At 51.2% G+C, this 24,125-nt stretch overlaps 5 protein-coding genes across 5 annotated transcripts; 2 read left to right on the top strand and 3 right to left on the bottom strand.

The window, feature by feature from the left end:
• Nucleotides 1–666: 666 nt before the first annotated feature.
• On the bottom strand, nucleotides 667–3,792 carry LDX57_005882 (glycerol kinase). Its single transcript, XM_046087568.1, has 3 exons — nucleotides 2,601–3,792; nucleotides 1,317–2,541; nucleotides 667–1,251 (listed from the first exon to the last, which is right to left on the bottom strand). The coding sequence occupies exons 1-3, from the start codon at nucleotides 2,870–2,872 to the stop codon at nucleotides 982–984; spliced, it is 1,767 nt and encodes a 588-aa protein (XP_045943535.1). The 5' UTR covers nucleotides 2,873–3,792; the 3' UTR covers nucleotides 667–981.
• Nucleotides 3,793–7,851: 4,059 nt separating this feature from the next.
• On the bottom strand, nucleotides 7,852–9,647 carry LDX57_005881 (DUF3429 domain-containing protein). The gene is made up of 5 exons (XM_046087567.1): nucleotides 9,422–9,647; nucleotides 9,109–9,343; nucleotides 8,993–9,046; nucleotides 8,654–8,878; nucleotides 7,852–8,597 (listed from the first exon to the last, which is right to left on the bottom strand). Exons 1-5 carry the CDS (start codon nucleotides 9,634–9,636, stop codon nucleotides 8,175–8,177), a joined length of 1,152 nt encoding a protein of 383 aa, XP_045943534.1. The 5' UTR covers nucleotides 9,637–9,647; the 3' UTR covers nucleotides 7,852–8,174.
• Nucleotides 9,648–11,306: 1,659 nt separating this feature from the next.
• On the top strand, nucleotides 11,307–20,286 carry VPS13 (membrane morphogenesis protein VPS13). The gene is made up of 3 exons (XM_046087566.1): nucleotides 11,307–19,395; nucleotides 19,448–19,864; nucleotides 19,925–20,286. The coding sequence occupies exons 1-3, from the start codon at nucleotides 11,694–11,696 to the stop codon at nucleotides 19,972–19,974; spliced, it is 8,169 nt and encodes a 2,722-aa protein (XP_045943533.1). The 5' UTR covers nucleotides 11,307–11,693; the 3' UTR covers nucleotides 19,975–20,286.
• On the bottom strand, nucleotides 20,287–22,878 carry LDX57_005879 (putative G-patch domain protein (TFIP11)). Its single transcript, XM_046087565.1, has one exon. The coding sequence runs from the start codon at nucleotides 22,793–22,795 to the stop codon at nucleotides 20,483–20,485; it is 2,313 nt and encodes a 770-aa protein (XP_045943532.1). The 5' UTR covers nucleotides 22,796–22,878; the 3' UTR covers nucleotides 20,287–20,482.
• Nucleotides 22,879–23,137: 259 nt separating this feature from the next.
• sod2 (superoxide dismutase sodB) lies at nucleotides 23,138–24,016 on the top strand (the record flags this gene model as incomplete). The annotated part of the gene is made up of 4 exons (XM_046087564.1): nucleotides 23,138–23,267; nucleotides 23,329–23,735; nucleotides 23,794–23,861; nucleotides 23,929–24,016. The coding sequence occupies 4 exons, from the start codon at nucleotides 23,138–23,140 to the stop codon at nucleotides 24,014–24,016; spliced, it is 693 nt and encodes a 230-aa protein (XP_045943531.1).
• Between the last annotated feature and the right edge of the window lie 109 nt (nucleotides 24,017–24,125).

Genomic DNA, 24,125 nt, shown 5'->3' with positions numbered 1-24,125 from the left:
CCGGCAAGCGCCGAACTGACATTTCCCCATACTTGCCTGTTTTACCAAAGCAAGGTACCTATCTTGGGTTGTATTGTATTGTATTGTACATACATACATAGGTCGCAATCGAAATTGAATACTGAGTGTAGAACCCAAAACAACCTTCGTTTATGTCGAGTCGTAGCTGGTGCAAGATGGTCTCGATGCAGAGGGGCGGTCCATATACTATGTATTGATTATCAAAAATGGTATGTCGGCAGGCATGGCTGTGGGTGAGGGTGAGGGATAACATGGATCAAAATTCGAGAATTAATTGACTGAAAGGACTCAGCCCAGGAACTGGACATAAGAAGTTATTAAGTATCTTGCAGACCAAAGATGAGAGGATTTGCTACACACAAAGAGAGAAGCTGCGTCGAGAGGCGGTACAACATCACGTGGGCTATAGATGCTCTGTCTTTTATTTTGTATAAATATTATTTTAGGGCAATGGTTTGGTCGAATGACAGTTGGTTCCATCCTAAAGATCTACCAGGGATGGTGGTGACGCTTGGGCCAGGTTGTTAATTGATGTTAGACGTCAGTTGTGACGTTGGATGGGCGTCAGTGTTGTTACAATTCCTGAAACAAATGAGAAGTAAACCAAGGTACATACTTGTGGCTACATGATAAACTGTTGATTTTGAAAATGATATAAATTTGATCTAAATATGTATGTGAAAGCTAAAAGAGTATATATATGTATATGTACCAGGAAACCTGCTCGAAAAGAAGACGAGATGAAGAACTGGGTATCTTCAGAAAAGACACCACACCGCCGGATTGGCCAAAAACAAATAAAACAATGACAAGACAGACCCATGAACCCCAATGAACACATGACAAACGCACAACGCTTAATCGCACAGAAATCATCCAGGTATTATAGTAGAAAGTGGGAAGGCGGTGTGTTTCCCTTTTATGTATATTTTCCTTCCTTGGATTGTCGAAAGAGTATTTCTACTCTTCGTCTTCACCATCCATATCACCCGAGTCGGTCCAGCCGCGAGACATCTCGACAGCCTTGGACCATTGTTTGTACATCCTCGCACTCTTCTTGATGGAGATATGGGGCTCGAAGGTTGTGCGGTTGGCGCGGTTCATGTTCTTGAGTTCATTGAAATCCTTCCAAACGTCGATGGCGAAGCCGGCGGCGATGGCGGCTCCCAAAGCGGTGGTTTCGTGCATAGCGGGTCGTTCGACAGGGATTTGGATAATATCGGCTTGAGTCTAAAAGGAGAAGAAGTGTTAGCACGTGCCCTACAATGATCAAGGGTAACACATGCGCAACATACCTGCATGCAGATGTCGGAGTTGCTCATTCCACCGTCAACGGCAAGCTGAGTCAATTTGTGACCACTATCAACCTCGATAGCATCGAGAATAGCCTTGGTCTGGTAGCAGGCGGCCTCCATGGTGGCTCTGGCGATATGCCCGCGCTGTGTATATTGGGTAATGCCAACTGTTGTCATGGTTAGTAAAGAGAACATCTTCTCCTTCCTGTATAACCGAGAGTTCAACTTACAGATAGTTCCCTTGGCATCATCGATCCAATAAGGTGCGAACAAGCCACTGAACGCTGTGACGAAGAAACAGCCGCCGCTGTCGGGCACGGACGCCGCAAGGTCACTGACTTTGCGCGAGTCACGGAAGAAACCCATGTTGTTCATCAGGAAAGAAACACCACTGCCCGCAACAGCCACACTTCCTTCCAAGGCGTAGACGGGTTTCCGATGCTTGCCCAGCTGGAAGCCCACAGTGCCCAGGAGACCATGCTTTGAGATGACCGGCTTCTCGCCAACATTGTAGAGCAGGAAGCATCCGGTGCCGTACGTGTTCTTGGCGCTTCCTGGCGTGAAGGCGCAGTGACCAACCAACGCGGAGGACTGATCACCAAGACAGCTAGTAATGGGAATGCCTTCTAGAGGGCCCGAGCTAACATATCCGTATCCATCCGGGTCTGAAGACGGGAGGATATGAGGTAAACGGATCTTGTTCCTGTCAAGCCCGAAGAAGTTGAGCAATCGATCGTCATAATCAAGCGTTTCAAGGTTCATGAACATTGTTCGGGAGGCATTGGTCACATCGGTGACCAAGCGGCCACCCTCGGGGCCGCCGTTCAAGTTGTAGATGAGCCACGAGTCAACAGTACCAAAAGCGAGTCTTCCGTCTTCATATGCGGCCTTGACTTCGGGCAGATGCTCAAGCATCCATACCAAGGTAACGGAGGAGGGGTAGGTAGACAGGGGAAGACCACAAATATTCTTGAGCTCGTCTGCTCCGGGCTTGGCTTTCAGCTCGCGGACCAAGCCTTTGGTCCGGGTATCGGGCCAAGCAATGGCATTATGGAGAGGCTCGCCGGTTTCCCAGTCCCAACACACAGCAGTCTCACGTTGACTAGTGATACCAATAGCCTCGATTTCGTCGGTGGAGTGGCCCAGGGCAAGGAAGGTCTTCATCGCCTCTTCGATACAGATGTAAACGGAATCCACCAGCTCGAAGGGATCTTGTTCGTGCCATCTAGAGTCGTGGGTCAGAAGGGGTCCAAAGGGAAAAAATAAAGATGATTCGGAGCATACCCTGAATATTCATGAATCTGGCGAAACTCAGTCTGGTATTTGGCTACCGGAACACCGGTGCAGTCGAAGATGATAAAACGGGAACTGGTGGTACCCGTGTCGATGGCCCCGATAAAGCGATCCTTCAAATTGTCATTGCGACGATTTTCGTTCTGTAATAGAGAACGATTGCCGTCGTGCGAAGAGTAAGCGTGAAGATCGGCATAGCTCTCCTGCTGTTCTTGCTCGTCAATGAGCGAGTCCAGGTCGGACATATCGAAAGGATTCCTCATTGTGTCGGTGGGGTCGGTATAGGCAATTTAGGAGTTCGTAGGGGAGGTGCTGGCAAGAGAGAAGGATCTCGCCAGAATTTGCCTAGGACGAAGGAGGCAAAAACAAAAAGAATATATATAAAAAGTGGCAAAGAACAGGGATTGCCGGGGGATTGATTGGAGGGAGGACAAGAAGAGAGGGGGGGGGAAGAATTTACGTCCCGGGCGCAGTTCTTAAGAGAGAAGAGGCGGGGAAGAGAGAAAAGATTGGTCCAAGGATGACGGAATTGAACTACGCGGAAATGGTTGGTGGGGTGGAAAAAACGAGGAAAAGATACTGGGCAGCCAAGATGCTTGCTGAGCCGGAGAAGTGGACGAAGGGTGACGTAGCCGGATTCGGGAGTGCGTGTTGGGAAGGCCGTGGACAGAAGAAACTGCGAAGAGAGGAGAGGAAGGCGGTGGGAGAGGAAGAAGAAAGAAGTCAAGTCAAGAGAGAGAGAGGGAGGAAGAGAGGAGAGCGCCAGAACAAGAGAGAAAGTAGGCGGGGATGAGGTCACTGACTGAGGAGTGATTTAATGCTGTGGCGCAAGGCAACAAGGCAGGAAAAGGGAGGGAAACCGAGAAAGAAAGAAATGAATCTTCGCTCTTCTCCAGAATGGACGAGGGACACTCTTTATCCAACTCGGTGGATCTGGCCCGCCCAGACCAGGTATTACATGTGCATAAGTGGACAGCTTTCCCTTGGTACCTGTCTGTCTGAGAGTCCGGTATGGGGATTGCATGGATGTACCTACATACATACTAACGAACCGACTAAGGGCCAGGCAAAGGAATAGTCCAGAGTCCCCTTTACTAAGGTGAGTGCTGACCTAATGGCCTGGCGAATTCCCCGTTCGTCCATGGCGGAGAAGTGGGGGCGTGGGGGAGGAACTCGGAAAACGGATTGGAAGATTTCATTCCATTTCCACTTTCTTCGGCCCTTCTTTTCCCTTTTTTTCTTTTTTTTTTTCTGATCAGACGACCACTGTCCGTCGTCAGCACTGACATTCATTGCCCTCCTTACGCGGAATGGGGACTGCTTGTTTGGGGTTTTTGGGAAGGTTAGCCTTGCTAATCCAGAAAATCTGGAGTCTCCCTTTCCGTTATCGTCACTTTATCACCCTGAACTATTTGGCCGGCTTAGTTCTCTCCATGTTTTATATTTTGGCTGAAACCTCCTGAGGTGATTGATGGACTTTTTATTCTCGATCGTTATTTTTGGTCTATACAATTCGTGATTATGGCCGTCAATCATCGATCATCTTTTAAAATCTCACCCACGAAGGACATAGTATTAGAATTTAAGGGTCATGCATAGGAATGCCTTGATCACACCCATTGAATTCTCGCTGAAAATACCCATCAGGGTGGTAAAGGAGAGTATGTCCGGCAGGGCTTCCGATCATCGCAGCCAAGAGCTCGAGGAGCGCGACTATTCTTAGTAGGTGCTGGACTGCCACATGACATCGATCACGGACCCATCGTAGGTCGATTCCATGGTTTTCTCTATCTGCATCTCCACCCGGAACTAGTCGCGGTGCCTAGAACAAACCCCCCCGAAAACAGCTTTACCCGGTCTGGTCGACCACTGATGCCCTCCCGTGGGTGTTGAGATAAGCAATCCTAGTAAATCAACAATATAATTGTCACTAAAAAGGAAAAAAAGAAGTCATAACAATCAAAGAAAATTCTCTCATCCTTCTTACGACCCTCCTCCAAGTCTTGATCTGGCTCGTTAATCTCTGGTTTGACATGAATTTGCAAGAGGTGAAGGAGGCAAAATGGCAAATTCAATAAATAAATTCAGGAAACAACGGGCTCCCAAATTCCTAATCGATAATGCACAGCGATGTGCATCCATGCCTGATCCATTGATCCATTCCACGACCAGACATACCTACCCGCAGAATCGATGTCGATCTGGAAATCGAATCTCTATGGAAGCCCAACCACCGTCTCCTGAACAACGAAGGGAAGAATAATCCTAAATAAACCAGATCACATCCCTGCCAAGGTAAGGTAGGATTGAAGACAAAACGCGCAAGAGAGGGGCTCTGCGGGCCCGTTGGTTCTCGTCGATCGAGCACATGACACGGTGCAATTTTCTCCTGCTATTCCTTTTTAACGCTTCCTTCGGCGATCTAGACCGGCCCTTTTTACCCCTGGATCTTTTTTTTCTTGATCATTTGAACGTTCTAGCTTCTTCTTCCTCTCTCTCCGGTTGTTCCAGGGTCGCTGCTGGATTTCGGGGTCCCTCTGTCCCTCCTTTTCAACTTTACTGTTATCAATTAGTTTATTTTATCTTATTTTGCTGACCCATTTTTTTGTTTCTTTTTTCTTTTTTCTTCTTTTTTTGCGCGTGCTCATGACCTCCCGAGTGGGAACTGGGCCCTCCATTAGTAATGTCAGAACTATATTTTCTTTTTTAAACGAGGGGGCCCTACGAGACTACTCAATATCATAATATCATGGTAATATTAATTTACCTACTCCGTACTCCAGGCTAGTTTTAATTGTCTGCTAAATTCTCCATGGAGTTTGTACTTATGGAGTAGAACTTGACACGGGTATAATCGTTAACTTGGCTGATTTATAATTATATGGTGTATATACTTAGTACGATATACTCTAATACCCTGGTCACCGATTCCTTGATCGCATCCTTTTGGCACGCGTTCCAACCAGGATGGGACCGCACTAGCGAAGCCGGCAGGGAGAACAAGTCATCGATTCGGGGATGTGATTTACGGAGAAATTCGACCCTCCGGATAGTCGGGTCGGCTTGGCCCCTCCTTTAGTTACCCTGAGCCACGGGATCAATTGTGCCGACCGGCAGAAGGGTCTCGACGCTGACCCGGGGTTCTTAACTTGTTAATCTTTAACGTTTATTATATTATGATTTTAATTTGAAATTAAAAAAAAAGAATATCAATGTCCGTGTTTCGGACGAATGTATCAAGGAGTGCTAAAGAATAAGCACATTTTAGACTATGGATGAATTCCTGACTAGACTGGCTGACTGCCCAACGACGGTGTACACTGTACAACTGCTGAAGCACTGAGTACTTTCTTTCGCCCGTCGTTCTCGCATCCTCCATAGATAGTCGGTCCGGAAATTCCTTGCAAAGCTGATCGATTCGTCGCATCTTATTAGTCCCCATAAACCCGCTCTCTGCCCGGCTGGCCAGGTGTCGATGTCATGATTATGTATCCCGAGTTTCGCCCACGTATTCTAGTAGGAGGGAGATCCCACCCGAGGCCCACCACTCGCCACATCAGGGCGGATAGTGACGTTGACGACCAGACCTGCTTTGTCGGGCAAACCCAACTTACGTAGCTTTGCTGGCCCTGCAAGAACATGATCGGCCGAGGGATTACGGAGTAGAGGAGGTTTGGACGGGTATTCCGTAGTTTCTCGTTTCGTTCCCTCTCGGCAGTTCTCAAGCTTCAGGATAATCAACTTGATTCATTCGGAGCCTCCATTCCCACTCGGTCATCAGCATTGACCTTTGATGCACCGCGCACCGTTGGTTCCAATTGGCTGGACGGACGGATCATCGGAGCGAGCATGCAACAAACCCGGAGTCGATCCCATCGAAAGAGTGTACTTTATTTATTTATATCCTAGATGGGATAGATATGTTAGGTCTAGAGCGATAGAGGCTATAGCCGAAGACTGGCGAATCCCCATTTCGAACATAAAGATAATAATTTTGACCGATAGCTCACTATCCCGAACCAATGCCTCCTACGGTGTACACTAGGGTGTACTTACATATCCCGTGCGTGCGTTGTCCTACGGGCCGCCAAGAACGAGGGAATCGCAAAGCCACGGGGAAGACGGAAGGGGAAGTTTGGGAACGCTACCAGCCTATTATTATTATTATTGCCTAAGGTTCTCTTCAAACGACCAACGGCGAGATCCAGTCACAGGTTGGTTTAGAATGCGGGCCGATACCTTCCCGGGACTTCCTTCCCAAACCTGTTTGCATCCCGGCCAGTCGTCATTTACCGGGCTGTTGCTGCGATCTGCGCTTTTCGTGGCAGTCAAGTAAGTAGGGACTGTGTTGTGTTCTCTCCCTCTGTCTGTGGCACTCGCGCGTTTGGCAGTGTAATTGTACCTAATGTTATCAGTCGACTTGGCTTGCTGATTATCTATCTGGTCATCTCTTGGGCACCACGAGGCCTGGACGAATTTATGCATGTGCATACATCCATAGCCACATATTTAACACCCTTACAGTACATTAGCACAAATAATATTAGTAACATATCTGATGGATTGCCCCGATTTGGTCCTGACTCCTGACAGGGAATTAACTGTCCTCGTCTGACTTTCCCTGAATCGCTCGCTTGCAACGTTGCTGGATCCTGGGCGCTTTCTAGGTTCCTAGTAACCAGCAGGTACGGAGTACTTTGTAGGCAGTAATGGTCCTGTCCAGTCCTATCCTGTCTGGTTCTGGTCTTTCCGACACTTCCATCCTTCCCCAGGGTTTGAGTCCTGCCTGGGGTGTCCAAACCCCGCATTCGCTTTCTTGGGTCGCGCGATCCTGGTCTGCCATGGCCCGGAGTTACTTTGTTTAGTGGTGACTAGTAAGGCTGGGCCTTGGTGTCGATATCAATGTCGGTGTCTGTTTGGATATCCGACCTCACCTCGGGAAGGCCTGCCAAGGGGCTAGTCGCTTATGGTCAGGGATTCTGATTCATTACATTTCCGGGGTTCCGTGGGGAGACACGGACTACTGGATATGGAGAAGGGGGGGTTTAGTGTTCAACAGTCTGAGATGATGGGAGGGGGCACGGACGATTGTGTTACAGTTACGGCACTGCCTAGGTAGGTAGTCCTTTGCCAGTTTGTCAACCCCACATCTGATCTGATGCTGTTCATAGGGATGAAGTTCGGAGTATCTTTGTTTCTAGTTTCTCCTTGCTGCATCGTTGTGTGGCACAAACTACAGACAGCTACAGCATAACCAGTTCCAACAAATAAAACAAATGAAAATTTCCAGCGTCCGCTGATTCGTTGATTCCACATGTAATCTACAAGAAACTCAACCCAACATAAAATAAAAAAAAATTCCAAAATCGAAACAATGATATAAGATCACACCTTTTGCTTTACTGTCACACGGGGTCTTGCCGCAGGCAAGGTCTGAGCCGACGCAGCTTTGCTTTCTTCTCTCGGACCACTCCTTCAAATTCAAACTATGCACATGCTTATACAATCACAGGATCAGAGGGTCTCGTTTTTGATATAAAAGAAGTTCAATTAAAGTTGATTCCTTTACTCAGAGTCCTCGGCCTCGGCCTTGCGGCGGGCCTCGAGCTCCTCCTGCTCCTTCTTCTTGAGGAAGAGCAGAGCGTTGATCTTGTCGGTGATGCTGTGCTCCGAGGTGAGGGTGTTGGCAATCTGCTCACGGCCGACCAGGGTGGCCACGATACTGGCACCGACGATGAAGGTCAGGACGAAGCGGTACATGCCGTACCAGTGGGGAGCACGGCCGTGGGCAGCGGCGCGAGCGTCGTTGTAGTACAGGAAGGTGAAAGCGAGGAACTGGCTGATCAAAGCGTACTCAGTGGGGAAGAGCAGAGTCGGCCAAGCGACGGCAGGCGCGACAACACCGGCCGCATAACGCTTGTAGCCGTACTTTCCGCCGTATCCGGCCCACTCAAGACCCCAGTGGACGGCACCCAGGAAAGAGAGGATCTGTCATCTCCCGGTCAGCTTAGGTCTTGGGATTGACGAGTAAGGTATCTACTTACCACAGCACCGTATCCGACCTGGATGGGCTCGATCATGTGGAGCAGGAGCTCGGCGGTCTGACCGGAGAAGATGAGGCCATCGTTACCAGCAGCGGATCGGCCGATCTCGTACGAGAGGTAAACGGTCTCCAGCGAAGTAGCGAGGTAGGGAACGACACCGGCCATACCGAGGTACAGAGCCTCCTTGGGGACGTCCGCAAGGCTGAAGGTGTCCTTGATCACTTTCTGCGAGAGAACCAGGAATGTAAGTCGATTGAGCATTTGACAATATGCCAACGTGTATATAACCCGATGGGAGGGACCGCATGCGACGGGGATAACAATTCAATGGATACATACCGCCTCACCCTTGATACCGGCCATCATGTCAACATCTTCCTCGCCGTGGGCGTCCTGGTCGGATGGGATCAGCAATTGACGTTCTACAGAGCTCCTCACAACGATTTCCTTCTCACCTTGGACGAAGAGGAGGCATATCGGACAAGCGCGGTGGTGACGGGCTTGCGAGCAGCCAGAGCAAGGCTGGGAGTCGAGGTCGGACGAGCGGGAAAGCGAGCGGCGGAGGTCAAGGGAGCCTTGAAAACGTTGCTGGCGAAGCTCGAGCGGGCGACCGAGGCATTGGTGTTGGAGAGAGCCCGAAGGGCAGAGCGGGCAGCAGTGGTTCTGTACAACATTGTCGACGAGGGACAGCTAATTTTTCTCCCGATCTCGGGTTAGCAAAGTGATGGCTGGAAAGCTCGGATAGCCGGTAGACGGACGACCACTCACCCAATTGAGCTGGAAAAAAGATGGAAACGAAGAGTAAGAGTGGAGATAAGGGTATTCACCCAGGAGCTGGTCGAGTTGGACTCGTGGGAGTGGAGATGGCAGGCCGGGGAGACAACTGATTCCTGGAGACAACGAATGAGTGAGGTGATATTATGCTGAGGTGCGGTAATGATCGGGCTCGGGCGCACCGCAGACGCCACTTCCGCAGGTGTCATCGGCCGTGCCGCCTCAGGCACCCACCCGCCCGCACCGGCGGGTGACTCAGCCGGCAGGGCTGGAGCCCTAGGCGGCTAACTGGATGCAGCCTCAGGCGGAGAGAGGGATTGGGAAGGAGCGACCGACGTCACTGCCCGGACGGGTTACGCAGCCCCCCCTTTTGTTTCGTTAGCCCAGCACATGTTTTCCCCAGGTACGGCTGTAGGCAGTAGAACTAGTAGACAACCTGAACTCGGCCCCGTTTGCTTCTGCTCATCTTCATCCCGACTCCTGAGTCCTGACATTCTTCGTGCCACCGTCTTTGCTGCATACCTACTCGCCGTCACCCGTCTCCGGCATATCTCCCTCAGCTCTCGTGTTTTCCCCACCTTTCCTGCTGGCCAAACCGCCATCCCATCCCGTCTCACCCCAGCCCGGCCCGCATCCGTATAGCGTGCAAACTTGGTTAATATCCTGGGTCGCTATGGTCGCTGCATGTTGCGAGTGTAACTAGAGCTCGCGCGTGTGTCTGTGGCAAGGTCGTACTTCCCTCAATCCTTGACTGCCCGCTTGGGCATTGAGTCTGCCTATTCAATTGCCCAACGGTGGTCACCTCTGGCCCCCTCATGCTGACATTTGATACCCCAACCAGGCTGGCGTGATTGGATCTCAATTGCCTGCCTTTTCAAGGCACATCAATTCTTTCTATCGCAATCTATCCCTGTAGCCGCATACCGCAACCATGTTGGAGGGGGTGGTCGCCAACCTGCTCAACCGCTTCTTGGGCATCTACGTCAAGAACTTCGACGCCAAGCAGCTAAATATCGGTATCTGGTCCGGTGATGTGAAACTCCGCAATTTGGAGCTGCGGCGGGAAGCCCTCGATCAACTGCATCTGCCCCTCAATGTCGTCGAAGGCCACCTCGGTGAGCTCACCCTGTCGATCCCCTGGTCCAACCTCAGAGGGAAGCCGGTTAGAGTCGATATCGAAGATGTATTCCTCCTCGCTGCCCCGAAGGAAGATGCGGATTATGATCCCGAGGAGGAAGAACGAAGATCGCAGGCTTTGAAGATGGATAAAATCGAGAGCGCGGAAATCTTGAAGGAACGAAACACGGAGGGCATGAGCCAGGAAGAACAGCGCCGAAACCAAAGCTTCACGCAGAGTCTTATCACGGCAGTCGTCGACAACCTTCAGATATCTATTAAGAATGTACATTTCCGTTACGAGGACTCGATTGCGTCGCCTGGCCACCCGTTCGCCGTCGGTGTCACGCTGAAGGAACTCAGTGCAGTCAGCACCGATTCCGAATGGAACCCCACGTTTATCCAGTCAACTTCGGGCACCACGCATAAACTGGCAATTCTTGGCGCCCTTTCAGCCTACTGGAATACAGATGCAGAGCTTTTGGGTACAGGCCGGGGTTCAGACGTGGGCGCAGAAGCCCAGGGCACCAGCCACGCGGAACTGATGGAGCGATTGCGGTCGGGCATTGACGAAGAACATAGTCAATTCATGCTTCGCCCCGTGAGTGGCCGTGCTGGACTGGAGTTGGATAAATCCGGACAGCATGACCGGCCAGCCATCAAGACCCGGCTGTTGTTTGACGAGCTCAGCTTTGTTTTAGATGACAACCAGTACCGAGATGCGCTGATGCTTGTGGATCTTTTCCACTATTTTATTCGGCATCAGGAGTACAAGAAACTCCAACCGAAGTCTAGCCCCAAGGAAGACCCTCGCGCTTGGTTCAGATTTGCTGGCAAAGCTGTGCTTAGCAAGATCCATGAGCGAAATCGGCGTTGGACCTGGGATTACATCAAAGAACGAAGGGACGACCGGATCGCGTATATTAACCTCTTCAAAAAGAAAAAGCGCGAGGAGACTTTGCATGGAGAAGACGCCGAGGAGTTCGATAGGCTGCAGAGGAAGCTCAGTTATGAGGATATCCGGTTCTGGAGATCCCTGGCAAGAAACCAACTCCGCAAGGAGAATGTAGGCGTGAAGAAGCCTGCACGCCAGCAGACCTGGGGGGAGTGGTTCTGGGGTACCAAACAAGAAGAATCCGAGGAGGCATCGATGACCGAAGAGCAACGCCAGGAGCTTTACAATGCCATTGACTGGGACGAGAAGAAAGCAATTGCCGAGAGCGTCGAAGTTCCTCGGGAATGGGTCAAATTGCAGATCAACTCGGCTCTCAGAGCCGGAAGCTTTACTTTGAAGCGCGATCCCCATGGGGCGGCGAATGAAATCATGAAGCTGGTGTTCGATAATTTCCGTGCCAAGGCCTTGCAGCGGTCGGACTCCTTCTTTGTCGACCTGGATCTTGGAGGACTGAGAGTTTACGACGGAACAACGGAAGGGAGTCTATTCCCGCAGATCGTGAAAGTGAAGGATTCTCTTCCAGAGCCTAAGAACCGCCTCTCACAGATCGCAGGCAACGCAGAACTAGATGCCGAGGTCGGTGACGACATAGTTGAGGATGAGGACAGCTTGTTCCACCTTCAGCTCGAGAAGAACCCTCTTGAAAGCGATGCCGACTCCGTGGTCAAAGTCAAACTAAAGAGTATCGAGGTCATCTACAACCCCAAATTCTTGGTCGAGGTTGTCAAGTTCTTTGAGCCCCCAGAGCGACACATGGAATCCATTGGAGCTCTTTTGGATTCGGCTGGCGCTACTGTGGAGGGAATCCGGCAACAAACCCGAGCTGGCTTGGAGTTTGCCTTGGAGGAACACAAGAAAGTGGATGCGCAGTTTGATATCCATGCACCGTTGTTCATTGTGCCCGAGAGCATCACAAAAGAAAGCTCTTTATGCTTGATTCTCGACGCTGGTCATGTGAGTGTCAACAGCGAGCTGGTTGACCGACAGACGATGAGAGATCTCCAGTCCAAACAAAAACGCCAGTATGATGAAGGCGATTATAAGGAGCTAGAGCATCTTCTCTATGACAGGTTTTTGATCAAGCTTGACTCGACGCAAGTCCTCATTGGCCCAGGCATCGAGACCACCAAGTCACAACTTAATTCTAGTGTCGCGTCCAGTAACCTGCATATCATCGATCGTATTAACGTGGATTTTGCGCTGGAGATGTGCATCGTGCCGAAGGTCACAGAGCTCACCCGGACCAGAATATCCGGTCATCTTCCCGAACTGCACGCGTCGATTTCCGACACCAAGTATAAGGGATTGATGAAGTTAATCGATATTGCAATTCCGCGATTTTCGGAAACCGATTCCTCCGCACCGTCATCGAAAAAGAAGGGCGATGACTCTACCTTTGCCGGTAACAGAGCAAGATCCTCGTCATTCAACCCGCCCAGCTTGAGGGAGCTCCCCGTTGTTGACGAAGATTCCGATGACGAATCGGATCCCGAACAGACAATCCAGAGCGTTGATAAGCCGACCAACATTCACCGCCGGGATTTTGAATTCAAGTTTACCGTTGGTCGTCTACGTGGTTCATTGTTCCGCTCAGATCCTAATGATCAGCTCCGTGATCATCTACTTGCCGAATTGGTTGCTGAAGGATTCGCATTAGACTATTATATGCGACCATTTGATATGGTAGCAGAAATAGTCCTCAAATCTTTGAGCGTAGACGATCACATTGAGGACAACCCCTTGCCCGAATTCAAGAGGATCATCTCGTCCAAGGGATTCAATGCGGACGAGGATAAAGATCTGTTCCATCTCAAATTTGTCCGAGTCAATCCAGATTCTCCTGAATTTGAGTCAACATATGAGGGCGTCGCAATGAATCTTGATGTTTCGGTCTCGACTATAAACCTCGTGGTTACTAGGAGGACGCTCCTCACCCTCCTGGACTTCATTCTTCTCACCTTCACAAATCCAGAGCAATCCAACAACGACGAGAACCGCCAGTCAGACCGAGCCATCCAAGGGACAGATGATGAGGATCAAAAACCCCAGCAGTCCGGAAAGATTCGCATCAAAGCCGATCTCAAAAGTATTGCTCTCGTACTCAACAACGACGGTGTCAGGCTTGCGACTTTGAGTCTCAACACCGCTGACGTGGGCATATTCCTGGTGGGTAAGACCATGCTCATACAATCTAGAATCGGAAGCTTGACATTGGTGGACGATGTCAATACCGGAGCGTCAGAGACGTCTGATCTCCGGAGGCTCCTGACTATTGAGGGGGATAATTTTGCCGATTTCAAATATGAGACTTTTGACCCGGAAAGTGCGAACTACCCTGGGTATGATTCGGAGGTTTTCCTCCGATCGGGCTCGATCAAAATCAATTTCCTTGAAGAGCCATACCGAAAGATCATCAATTTCTTGGTCAAGTTCGGGAAGATGCAGGCTATTTTCAATGCTGCTCGACAGGCCGCGGCCAATCAAGCCAACCAGCTCCAAGAAAATGCATCGCGGATGCGTTTCGACGTTGTCGTCATGACACCCATTCTGGTCTTCCCAGGAATCGTCAAGCCGGACCGCCCTCGTGACACGGTGACAGCCCACCTTGGTGAAATTTACGTTAAGAATACCTTTGTCCCGCTTGAAGATGAAAAGGACAGTCCTGCCGTGAATTTGATTTCTTCTGGTATCCGCAATATCCGCCTGACGTCGAAATTCCATTTCGATGAAGGGGCCGTGGAAGAACTTGAAATGATTCAGAAGGTCAACCTTGAGTTCAGTATATGCTACCTGGAGCACCAGCCAGACAACCCACGCCCTGACATGGAGATTGAGGGCTCATTGTCTCCCATCAACCTTCGTATCTCGCAGAGACAGTTGAAGTTCCTCATGGCTTTGTCCAACACTGTGCCCGGTGCATTTGCAACCGACACAGAGCAGCAAGAGCTCGAGGCCATGCAAGCACTTCCTTCCTCAGTAACCGAGCCCACCAAGGAAGCAGAGTCCAGGGCGGTTCAAGAGAGACAGTCATTGGAAGCGAACAATGGAGATGAAACCTGGGTCCGCCTTGACATGATCTTCAAAGTAGATAGTGTTGGATTGGAGCTCATCTTGTCCCAGGACGACGAGCCAGTTGGGCGCCTGGAGGATGCTAGTTTGTCCAAGTTCTCGTTGAACGACACGCGAGTCAAACTGCGCATGTTGACAGACGGATCATTGGAGTCTGAGCTGTTGATACATTCACTATCTATTCGCGACAGTCGCAATGGGGACACCAATAAATTCCGGAAGATCATGTCTTTGATCAACAACGATGTCCAGCAACAATTTATGGCCACCGTGTCGATGTCTGGAGGGCCGGAAAAACATCTGATCGCCATATTGACCATCGACAGCCCACGAATTATCCTTGCTCTGGATTATCTTTCTGCCCTGCAGTCCTTCACAAACTCTGCATTCGCTTCAGAAGAGACAGTGGAAGAAGAAGATGGCAATGAGACGGCTGAAGAATCAGAGCCCAGATCAAGCACGGCAGAAAGTAGGGATGGCTCCGTTGGACCCGCAACCGGCGAGAATGCCACTCCAGCTAGGCAGACTACGGTGTCATTCAAGGTGAATCTTGTTGACGCGCAGGTAATAACGATTGCCAACCCAGCTATTACCCACACGGAAGCCATAGTACTTGGGACAAAACAGGTGCTCTTCTCTCACCAGAATGTCTCGACTTTGCAAGTCACCAAAGTTGGCATGTTCCTGTGCCGCATGGACAAGTTTGAGACTAGCAGGCTTCGAATTCTTGATGATTTCACTCTTGAAATCACCATGGACAGTCGCCCTCAAGAAAAAGGCTCTGCTTTGACATCAATCAACGTACACCTCGAGCCTCTGGTCCTTCGTCTCTCTCTTCGAGATATTCTAATGGCTGTGCAAATTGTGAACAAGGCATCTGAAATGCGGGCCCAAAGAACCAATGAGCTGGAGAGTGGCGAAGCAAAGCAAATAACAGATGGCAAGGCCACAGGTGCGAAGTCTTCTCGTAGGAAGTCTGTTGGCAAACAGTCGTCTTCCGCATTTGTACCGAAAGATCGTCGTGGGTCACGCGGTGCTCTTGAACCCCAAGATGGTCGACTAGCACCCACGCGATCGGCTATCCTCAGGCGAGAAGAGATGAATGCTCAGATCGACGGTATTAGAGTCATTCTCATCGGCGATCTCCACGACCTCCCGCTGCTTGACTGGAGCGTGAAGAAATTTACAGTGGATGTTCGTGACTGGTCGTCAACCCTGAACGCTGACACTAGCTTCGAAACATTTGTCAACGTCTATAACTTCTCCAAGTCAGCCTGGGAGCCCCTCATAGAGCCATGGCAACTCGGTTTCCATGTGGCGAAGGAGGTCAACCCGGAAATACTTTCGATCGATGCCTACTCGCACAAAACGATGGAGCTGACGGTTACGTCCGCCACAATTGCACTGGCGTCCAAATCTTTCCAGTTCCTTTCTACTGATGAGGATGTTCTTTCGAAGCCAAGAGGAGCGGATGCTCCCTATCGAATCCGTAATCATACTGGCTTTGATCTCCATGTCTGGGCCGATGTGAGTGCTGACGAAGACGGACCGGCTGCTAGACTTACAGACGGGGAAGAATACCCTTGGAGATTCGAGGATTCAACTGCTATGCGCGAGAATCTAGCGCCAGAAGGTCACGCCGGACTAGTCGGCGTCAAACTTGAAGGAAGCGGGTTCGAGAGCGTAAGCCGGATCCCTGTCGTACGGGAGGGCGAAATGTTATACAATTTGAAGCCCAGAAAGGAGAATGTTCTCCATCGACTTCTTGTCGAAGTCAAGCTCGGCACAGACAACGTGAAATACATCACCTTCCGGTCACCCTTGGTCGTTGAGAACAACACTCAGATTCCAGTCGAATTAGGCATATTTAGTCCAAATGACGGCCATCTCCTGAAAATTGAGAAGATTCTGCCTGGCGATGCTCGACCGGCGCCTGTTGGGGCAGCGTATATGCACTCGCTTGTTGTGCGACCTGATCAAGGCTTTGGTTATGACTGGTCCAATGAACAATTGCATTGGAAAGACCTCATGCGGCGGCCCACTCGTACAATCAAGTGCGTCAGCGAAAGTGGACAACAAGCCCCGCCATTCTACTTCCAGATGAATGCTACATACAATGCCCGGGACTCCCTGACAGGCCACTATCCTTACATGCGGATTCGAATTTTTGCTCCTGTCGAAATACAAAACCTCCTTCCCTATGATTTCAAGTATCGCATCTATGACAAGAACACGAGAAAGGACTGGACCAACTTCTTGCGAAAGGGTGGCGTCAGCCCCGTACATGTCGTCGAGCTATCTCACTTGCTTCTTCTCAGCATTGATATGCAAGATACTGTCTTCAAGCAGAGTGAATTTGCCATCATCAACGGAAACGCGCAGGACTTTAGGAGAGAACACACGCTCTCTCTGAAGGACGAGAGAGGTATCCAGCTAAAACTCAAGCTACATTACTACAATGTGCCCGAGAGTGGAGGCGCATTCAAGGTGTCTATCTACAGTCCATACCTCATTCTCAACAAGACCGGTCTTCCGATGGAGATACAGAGCAAGGCTTTCTTACAGTCCGCTCGGTCAGCAGCCGGCCAAGGTTTGAGGGCCGACCCCAGGACGGGCGGTCGTGCCCTTCCATACATGTACTCCTACCCAACCGGTGACACCAAAAACAGATCTATGTTGAGGATAGGCGAATCTGCTTGGAGCAAACCTCAAACTTTCGAAGCTATCGGCAGTACATTTGAAGTCGTCCTTCCAGACCGCAATGGCAGATCTGAATTCCACTCGGGTGTGTCTGTCGCCGAAGGTGAAGGCAAATACAAGATGACAAAGGTTGTCACAATCACGCCTCGATTCATTTTGAAGAACAAACTCAATGAAGAGTTACTGGTTCGAGAGCCTGGTTCTTCCAACGTCCTAAGCATTAGAGCAGGCGATCTTGTTCCCCTTCACTTTTTGCGTCAGGTCGCAGAGAAACAGCTCTGTCTTTGCTTCCCAGGAGTTAACAACCAGTGGTCGTCACCTTTCAACATCGCAGACATAGGAACTGTGCACGTGAAGCTCGCGAAGACGAACCAACGCCAAAGACTGATCAAGGTTGACACCATTATGGAAAATGCAACCCTCTTCATTAGTTTCAGCTTTGAAAATCGCAACTGGCCGTTCTCCATGCGAAATGAGAGTGACATGGAATTCATCTTCTTCCAAGCGAACCCGAACATTGAAGATGACGAAGTTGACAGGACGAGCGACTGGCGACCAATCCGTTACCGTCTTCCTCCGCGAAGTATTATGCCCTATGCGTGGGATTACCCGGCTACGAAGAACAAAACCCTTGTGTTGACCTGCAAGGGCAAGGAACGACGCATCAAGCTTGCGGAGATTGGTAATCTGATTCCGATGAGGATCCCTCCCACTCAGCACGGGGAAACTCAGAAGATTATCGATATCAACATTACTGCTGAAGGCCCCACCCAAACTTTGGTCTTGTCAAACTTCAAGCCTTCGAAGAGCATGTACCGGCAGCAGAGGGGACAGGCTTCTCAGTCCAGCCTAAGCACCGGATTCGAGGTTAAAGAACTGGACTCTGATGTCAATTTCAAAGCTCAGCTCCGTCTCGGAGGGATTGGCATATCATTGATCAACCAAAACCTGAAAGAGCTGCTGTATATGACCTTCCGCGACATTGAAATCAAGTACAGGGAGTCGCGACTTTACCAGACTTTGAACACGACCATAAAATGGATTCAGATCGACAATCAGCTGTATGGAGGTATCTTCCCGATCTTGTTATACCCCAGCGTGGTACCAAAGACCGGCAAGGAGATGGAGGCACATCCGATCTTCCATGCTATGGTTACACGCGTGAAGGACGATTCTTACGGTGTGCTTTACATCAAATATGCCACGATACTACTGCAGCAGATGACATTGGAACTTGACGAAGACTTCGTCTTTGCTATGCTCGATTTCGCGAAGGTCCCTGGTGCCTCGTGGTCTGAAGAACACGAGGGTCAGCTTTGTGACGAGAATCTCCAGATCCCGGAGCCGACTGGCGAAGGTGCGGGCCAGGATGTGTACTTTGAACTGCTTCATTTGCAGCCAATGCAGGTCGACATCTCTTTTATGCGGACCGAGCGCATCAATGCCGAAGATACAATGCAGCCATCCAATCCCCTGATGTTCTTCGTCAATGTCATGACCATGTCAATGGGCAATGTCAATGACGCACCCGTCCGACTCAATGCCCTGATGCTGGAGAATGCTCGCGTCTCCCTTGGTGTGCTTGTCAGTAATATTCAGAGGCACTACACCCAGGAATTCCTCCGTCAAGTTCATATCGTCCTTGGATCTGCTGATTTCCTCGGTAACCCGGTTGGTCTGTTCAATAATGTCAGTTCCGGAGTTGCTGCAATCTTCTATGAGCCGTACCAGGGACTGGTCATGACTGACAGACCGCAAGAACTTGGCATCGGCATTGCCAAAGGAGCTACAAGCTTTGTGAAGAAATCGGTCTTTGGTTTCTCGGACAGTATGGCCAAACTCACTGGAAGTATGTCGAAGGGTCTTACGGCCGCCACTCTGGACAAGGAGTTCCAAGACCAACGACGGATGTCGAAATCTAGAAACCGACCCAAACATGCACTTTATGGTATCACCGCGGGTGGCAATGCATTTGCGAACAGCTTGGCGAGTGGTATCGGAGGTCTCGCCCGTCATCCGCTCCAAGGTGCCGAAAAAGAAGGTCTTCAGGGATTTTTCAAGGGTGTTGGGAAGGGTGTTCTAGGCTTGGCCACAAAACCTGCGATTGGTGCCTTTGATTTGGCCTCAAGTAAGTTGTTCACGAGGGTGTCGTTTGAATCGGATCACTAATATTTGTACAGACCTGGCTGAGGGTGTCCGCAATACCACGACTGTGTTCGACGCGGAGGGACTCGACCGCGTTCGCCTGACGCGATTCATCGGAACAGATGGCATAGTACGCCCATATTCACAACGCGAAGCCTTAGGTCAGTTCTGGCTCAAGACCTCGGACGATGGGCAGTACTTCAACGAGGACTACATCGCCCATTTGGAGCTTCCTAGCAGAGACATGCTGGTCATGTTGACGTATGACCGCATAATGCTTGTGCGGTCCAAGAAGCTCAAGACTGAATGGGACATTCGTTTGACCGATATCCAAACCATCTCGAAGGAGCGCACCGGTATGAGTATCATTCTCAAGGGGGGTGCCAATGGGCCTTTCATCCCAGTTCAGGACGAAAGTGCCCGAAACTGGCTGTACAGACAAATTGCTGTTGGTAAGTGAACATTGTTTGCTCTTGATTGCGGGGCTTTGAGGTTAACATCGCTCATTTCAGCCGTCAATGCGTTCAACGAGAAGCACAACAATATCGCTCGGACCAGTTAAAATTTTGAGATTCCTATGGTCTGCTAATGATCTTATGAAAATTGGCCTTGGGACATACTGGCATGATGTGAAAAGGACGGAAGTGGAAAAGCCACAAGTCATGAAAATTCAGCTTGGGTGTATTCAAGGAGCACCTGGAGCTTACGCTTTCCTTGCACTTCAGCGTTGCAAATAGCCATTTTTTTGTATTTGTTTTCTATTCTTTCTCATCTGTTGTCTTCTTTTCCCATTTCGCAAGTGATGACTGTAGATAATTTACGTTTTGGTTGTTTATCAGGTATTTAATCAATGTCTTCTCTTCAGTTATAGTATGATTCATCATTGTATACAAAGCGGGATATTTCCTTCGCTTGCAAAAATAAGAGCAAAGGTGCCTAAAGAGCTCAAGTATGACACTCCGTGCAATCTATCATATACATGCCAACACAATAACGAAATAGGATATCATAAAAACCTAGCAAAAAAGTTTTCGAACCTTCCGAATACATAGTCAAGGCTGAGAACGAAATCACTTTCCTTCTGCCTTCTCCACCAGCTTCTCTTCCAAACCCATCGGCTCCCATATATCTTTGGCTTTCTTGTTCTGCACCCAGACCACATCTCCCTGGACGAATGCCACGACGCCCCCCTTCCCCGTCGCACTGGCCGTGATACGGAAGAGAGGCTGGCCGTTCTGGGGATGTGCCTCCCGCAGCGGGAGCATGATGAGCCCTTCCTCGGCACACCATGACTCGAGAATATCCTTGAAGCCGACCTCCTCGACGACCTTGGGTTTGCGCGGCGGTTCGGCAGGCACGCGAGGGGCGGCGGCCTTTTCTTTCGAGTCTGCGGGCTCGTGGCGTGTCGTGGTCGGGGGCGGGAGCTCGGCGGCGGCTCGGTCGCCCAGACGAGAGGCCAGGTCCATCGACTGCAGACCCTTTTTCCACTCGTCGTCGACGATGGCCAGATCGTTGATCTCGGCGGGGATCTGCGTGCGCCACCAGGAGAACCACTCGCCGACTTCTTCGTAGTTCGGGTCGTTGGTCAACCAGATGTAGAGGATGTTGTGCCATTTGGGGAAGAACTCGGCGACGAGGAGCAGGCCCATGACGTTGGGCTTGAAGAAGTCCTTCCATTTGAGAACGTTCTCGAGCGCGGCGAGATCCTGGTCTTGCGGGTTGACGTCGAAGTCCTCGCGCAGATGGCTGCCGAGGCGGGGGAGGAGGTGATTGCGAAGGCAGACGTCGAACTCGGAGCCCAGTGCGTCTCGCCAGAGTTCGATTCCGCTGACTAGGCCGCGGCTGAGATCCCAGGTGTCCAGCAGGACGCGGAACTTCCTCTTGGCATCCGAGAGAAGACCCGTTGCCTGCTTGGGGTCGGTGTGTCGTTCGCCGAGATACTGAAGCCATGTAAATAGCCACCACGGGAATCGGGAGCTGTGTTGCGAGGACGACGGATGCCGTCGGCTGCTGCTTCGGGGTTTCCATTCCTTGATGCCATTAGTGAGTTTGGGCACTACGAGTTGGTCGAGGACGTTGGCGTAGACAAAGGACGGGAGAATCTCCTTCCATGCGACAATGAGAGATGTGGCGGGGGTCGGGTCGAATACGTCCCACTCGTTGAGGAGGGCTGAGCGCACGCGAGGCAGCCATAGGGTATATATCATCGTTTCGTACGGCGACGTAGACTGGCGTTGTCCTTCCTCGGCGTTCTTCTTTCGAGATAATAGGGGCTGGAGACGGCGAAGATGTGACACGAGGAATGTCGGCTCCTTGAGAGGCTCCCATTCTTCCATGGCTTCGCGAAACAGAGGATGGATGGCGGCGACCGCTGTCTCAGGTAGTCGGTATTCAAGGATTTCGTTCCGGAATTTCATTTCCAAGGATTCGAGCTTGTCGGTCACTTCATCGAACTTGGTTCGAATGTTGCTGTCGTCTTGGAAGATCTCTAGGGCCCCGACAGCCGTGATCAGTTCCGTCAGCTGGTCGGCTCGTAGCTGCTGCGTATCGAGTTGTTCCACAATCTGCGCCTCTTCTAGTTCGATGTAACTCTTCCGTTCCGTCAGTCCCTTCCATTCATCGGCAAAGGCTTCTAGGTCATGACGCGCCCGCTGTGCGATTTTCAGCGCCTCGCCTTCGCCCTGGTTGACAAATGGCATAGGAGTCATCAGGCCGGCTGTGGAAGTGATCACCCGTTGTTCCTTGCCCGTGGCATCGATCAACGACTTGAGCACATTCGGGACCTCCAGACCCTCCATATCTGCCTCCATCTCACGAGCCGTGCGGTATTGCGGCTTCGCGCGGGGAGCCGGGGTCCCCGTACCACTGCGGCTCTCTCGTTTGCGCTGTTCCTTCTTCTTCTGCCGTCTCTTTCGTTCCTCGTCGGAGCTATCCTCGAGGGTTTCGCCGCGCTGGGCTGCCGCTCGTTTCTCCTCCTCGCGCGCTTGCTTTGTCTTCTCTCGCACGGCACCCAGGCCGGCACCCGTAGGACGCGCCTGAGCTTCGATCGGATTGATGATACCCTGACCACCAGATCCCAGACCTTGTCCCTCGACATAACCCATCTTGGCCATCATGCGCGCGGCGAATGAATTGCCTCCCGCCATGCCTTTGCCTCCATTGTTATTGCCTCCCCTAGAGTTCCCCGTCGCGGATTGCGCCATATTGTTCCAAGGCTTGCGACGGCCGCTACCCAGACCGAGTGAGGGAGGCGATTCCGACCGGGACGAAGCTCGCGCAAAGCCGCGAAAACCCATGGTCGGGCGTTCGTCCTCTTCGTCGGAGCTCATGTCGGCGACTTTGCGCTTCTGGCCGGCAAAGGACGAGTCCGAGGGGGAGTCCATAGCCCCGAGCGAGTGAGGGATGGAAGGAGCAACCGAATGAACAGAAATGGAAGGTGGATTGAAGCGTAGATGGGAACGAGGAATGCTGGATGTTGATAGACTCGCGATAAACCAAAATGTTTAGCGGAGAACGGAGCTCGGAGGCGGCGAAATGCGAGTCCCGAGGCGATGACGTTCTTCCCCGGCGACCCGCTTCTTTTTCCCTTGTTCTTCCTTCTCTCTCCCTCGCTCTTCTCTCTTCTCTCTTCTTTCCTCTTCATACTTACCCCAACTTCTGTCAATTGACTTCCCCCTTATTGTGATACCCTGTTAATTATATCCTCCCACTCAACTCCATTCATCATGGCTGCTTCTCTCGTCCGTCCCACTGCTCGCGCTGCTCTCCGCGCCGGAGCTTCGGCTACTCCCAAGTCTGCCGGTCTCGCCGGTTTGACCTTTGCCCGCGGCAAGGCTACTCTTCCTGACCTGGCCTGTAGGTGTCCCTTCTCATGTAGACGAGCTTTCGCCAGCTCGGAACTGACGTGATAGCGCAGACGACTACGGTGCTCTGGAGCCCTCGGTCTCCGGCAAGATCATGGAGCTGCACCACAAGAACCACCACCAGACCTACGTCAACAGCTACAACTCTGCCGTCGAGCAGCTGCAGGAGGCTCAGGCCAAGAACGACATCGCGGCCCAGATCAACCTCAAGCCCGCCATCAACTTCCACGGCGGTGGTCACCTGAACCACACCCTTTTCTGGGAGAACCTGGCCCCCAAGAGCGCTGGCGGCGGCGAGCCCCCCTCGGGTGCTCTGGCCAAGGCCATTGACGAGAGCTTCGGCAGCTTGGGCGAGTTCCAGAACAAGATGAACACCGCCCTGGCTGGTATCCAGGGCAGCGGATGGGCCTGGCTTGTCAAGGACAAGCAGACCGGCAACATCGGCATCAAGACCTACGCCGTAAGATTGACTCAGACCGTTCAATAGAAAGAATCTTCAAAGCTAACGCCCGGCACAGAACCAGGACCCCGTTGTCGGCCAGTTCCAGCCTCTCCTCGGTATCGACGCCTGGGAGCACGCTTACTAGTAGGTTTCTTCAATTGCCTTGCTTGGTCGTCGCCCGAACCGCTGCTAACGTGAATGTTCCCTCTAGCCTCCAGTACCAGAACCGCAAGGCCGAGTACTTCAAGGCCATCTGGGAGGTGATCAACTGGAAGACCGTCGAGAAGCGGTTCTCGTAAAGTGCAGACCGGACATTGACTGTACATTGCCTCTGATTTGAGCGATTGATTTTGGATGGGATTTGAAACTGAGAATTTGGGAATCTACTCGATAGCGTAGGATCTAATG

This window comes from Aspergillus melleus (assembly GCF_016097325.1).
Source record: "Aspergillus melleus strain CBS 546.65 chromosome Unknown contig3, whole genome shotgun sequence".
Taxonomy (NCBI): domain Eukaryota; kingdom Fungi; phylum Ascomycota; class Eurotiomycetes; order Eurotiales; family Aspergillaceae; genus Aspergillus; species Aspergillus melleus.
Note: the sequence above shows the minus strand (reverse complement) of the source record. Positions and strands in the feature narration are given on the sequence as shown.